The sequence below is a fragment of the Olea europaea genome, chromosome 18 (genome assembly GCF_002742605.1).
Source record: "Olea europaea var. sylvestris chromosome 18, O_europaea_v1, whole genome shotgun sequence".
Lineage (NCBI taxonomy): Eukaryota > Viridiplantae > Streptophyta > Magnoliopsida > Lamiales > Oleaceae > Olea > Olea europaea.
In genome coordinates this window covers 17,432,400-17,435,700 of record NC_036254.1, presented here as the reverse complement: position 1 = coordinate 17,435,700, position 3,301 = coordinate 17,432,400, and the positions used below count along the sequence as shown (strand labels likewise).

Here is a 3,301-nt window from a genome sequence, read left to right as displayed (position 1 = left end):
CTACCTAGAGTTATTCAATTTTTTTTTTCCCGAACACTGATATGTAATTTTACACGTTTCATTTATCTCTTTATAAATTTGTTGAGATTTTTAAGAGAATAATGCTATGTACCAAAGTGATATTGCATTTAAGTAAATCTATAATTTAATATCGAATATTTACCGTGGTGCTTGACATCCGTTGTATTTGAATATCAATACTCTCTTTTAAAGGGGAAGTGTTTGAAAAATCGTGTTGAAATTTCTCTCTCAAAAAACTTTGTAGCGTGGCTGTGTAGTCCCTTGACGCTGCCGCATCACACTAGCTTACTTTACTTTTCTCTTCAATCCCAAGCCTTTTCCATCTCCACTCACCTCACAGCTTAAGGTTTATCGGTCTTACATACCCTTCAGAAAAAAACCCATTCTTTCTTTTTCATTTTTGGTGAATAAGTAATAATTATATAGACTATAATATAATGTTTGATTTTGGTGATGAGTTGATAATTGAGAGCTACAAAATCCCATGGCTAATATGGATTCAGCTTCTTGCAACGATTCTGTTTATCATCCTTCTTTTCGGAATCAGCGTCTGCACTTCAGACTCCGCGGCCTCCTCCGCCTCCACCAGCATCTCCGCTTCAACATCAACGGGCCGCGCCGCCATTGCCCCACCACCCAACCTCAACGACCCCAGTTCTTCTCAAAGAGTCAAGGTCAGTTATTTTATTGCTTTCTTTTCACTCCTTTTTCGAATTTTGCATTATAGTTTTATTAGTTTGACTAGAAAACTGAGAAGGGAAATTCTTGAATCTATAGATAGAAATAAAGTTTGAATTTTGTGCTTGAAATTAATGTTTGAATTTGACTATCCAAGAGGTGTATAAAGTTTTTAATTATTAATTTTTATTTTCTGTAATTTCTGTATTCGGCACATCGCTTTTACATTTTAGAACAAGGTGACGATGCTTATAATGGGATAAAAAATCATAGAATTCTGATATTCTGTCATTCCCAAGAAGCAGATTGTTTTTTAAGCCATGCTTGGGTACCAGGTAGGGGATCTACAGAACCCCTACAGAACACACACAAACATGGGCGGGGTGGGGATTTTTGGGGTCATTTTTTAATGAGGTGGGACCCACCTCATGTGAGGGATCTGGAAAACTTATGTGGAAATGGTTATGTACATCCATCAAAACTCTCGTTTTTTATCGAAACTTTTGAAGGGCACGTTTGATACGCTGGCATAACGGACAAAATTTTAGCTTCCGTTTGGCATTTATAAATTGGTGCAACGTCATTTTCACCCCGCACATTTCAATGCGCCACAAGTACCATCTCCTTTCTATCTATTTGTAAGTTTAACCATTTATAAATTCTTTTCAAACGGAGACTTATTAAACTACAGCTGTTTGTTAGGCTGCCTTTGATTGCATTATAAAGATGACAGATTGTCTACTGTTAAAGATTCTTGAAAGCTTATCCAGGTGTCCCATTTTTTATTGTATTCCTGTCAGCACATCTGTTTTTTTATTATTCATTTAAAGATGCTTTGAGATTTTCACCTGGGAGAATCAAAACCTTGACACTGTACCAAATATGCATTCGATACAATTTGGTAACATGTAGTGTAAGAAATCAGTTTCTAATCATCGAGGGAGAAGTATTCTATAGTTGGAGATTTTAGCGGTACAAATTGTCAATTTTTATTGGAAATTTGGGATTGTGTGAGGCTAATTTAACCGTCATCTGCTACATTGGTGGCTCAATTTAATCTTATTAGCATCTTCTAGGCATGTATGGTCCCTATTTTTGAATAATTATTTCTCAATGTCTCTATGTTTGTGTTTTCGTGGAACACAGTTGATATTGGTGCTCATATTTAGCTTCAACGATTGCCCATTTGCTCAAAGTGCAATTGCATAATCTTTGTTTATTTTTGTTATCTATTATCAGTGTGTGTAACAAAAGAAGGTAAAATGCACCTTCCTGCATGATAAAATGGGATATGTTTTATTTGAAGTGAAAATTTTGATAAATAAATAGGTTTATGACATCCAGTTCCCTAATCCATAGGGTTGATTTTCAGGGGTCATCACCTCTCTACCAAGACTTGTATATTTTAGAGACAGCAAACTGGATGCCCACTATAAATGAGCTACTGTGATGAAATATAATTTTGCACGAAAGATCCGTTTACCGTTGCCATTAACTTTAGATGTTCTTGAGCTAGCATTAGAGATCATAATGTCTACTTGATTAGCAAAGTGAAAAGATCGGTAGCATCTAAGCAACATGCTAATTTGATGGAGTTCTTGCATTATATCAATTTCTATGGCTTAATTATTTCAATTTTCAATAGATTGAATCCAGTAAATAAACCTTCTTTAGGGTACACATAAAATAAGATATTTTCAATTTCTTGTATATAAATTCTACCAGGAATTATATTTTGCGTTGATTATTAGAAGCCAGTTTCATTTCTAAGTATATTATCTGCCTCTTCAATTGGAAATATGCCATATGATGGACAACGAGAAAGTGGTTAAACTTTTTGTACTGTCAGGAGGAGGAAATCCAACAAGTCGAGAGGAATGGAGAAGCAAGTGGAGGGACAATCATAGATGTCGACCAAGGTCGAGATGAACCTTCATTGAATGATTCTGTGCTTCAGAGGCTTTTTAAGCATCCAGCCCATCCTTGCAACTATCTTGGACTAGCTAAACAATCATTCCTCAAGTGTCTTGGATTAGATACCAGCTCCAAGAGCCGAAGCAACGAAAAGTATAGGAAACAAGACTGACGTATGCTCTCTCTTTTTCTCGCGCACACACCCATTTACTTAATTCAAATGAATCCCTGTTTAAAATGAGTAGAAAGAAGTCCTTTTCGTTCATCTAAAAGCATAATCTTCGAAAAATTCATATAGCCAGATAAGGATATGAAGTGATATTACTCTTTGTTGCAAGATCATATTTGCTGTAGTCCACTTAAAATGATGACGAGAAGATGGAGAAGTACAACATCCAGGTTTTAAACTCTTCAATCTGTAAATAGTGAATGTAACTGTAACCTTTGTGACTTCAAACCATTAGCTCTTTTGCATTTAACTGGACTTGTTAGTCTTCAGCTGACAGAAATGTTGTTCTTCTAACCATTATAGATTTACAGTGAGCAAACCCAATTCTTAAATTTACCATTCCTTTCGTGATAAAAAAATGAATGTATTAAAGAATTAACAATGTGGCCTTTCACCTTTAGATGAGTGGTATAAATAACTTCGTCTAAATCTGAATGGCCTTTGCCAATAAAGGTAAAG

The 3,301-nt window shown here is 35.4% G+C and overlaps 1 protein-coding gene across 1 annotated transcript; it reads left to right on the top strand.

Annotated features, from left to right (window-relative positions):
• The first annotated feature begins 230 nt into the window (after positions 1–230).
• LOC111367634 lies at positions 231–3,097 on the top strand. Its single transcript, XM_022988616.1, has 2 exons — positions 231–695; positions 2,549–3,097. The coding sequence occupies exons 1-2, from the start codon at positions 459–461 to the stop codon at positions 2,783–2,785; spliced, it is 474 nt and encodes a 157-aa protein (XP_022844384.1). The 5' UTR covers positions 231–458; the 3' UTR covers positions 2,786–3,097.
• The last annotated feature ends 204 nt before the right edge of the window (positions 3,098–3,301 follow it).

Coding starts and splice junctions, on each gene's coding strand:
- LOC111367634 (XM_022988616.1), top strand. CDS start 459: ATGTTTGATTTTGGTGATGAGTTGATAATTGAGAGCTACAAAATCCCA. Junction 696..2,548: donor GTTCTTCTCAAAGAGTCAAG/GTCAGTTATTTT, acceptor TTGTACTGTCAG/GAGGAGGAAATCCAACAAGT.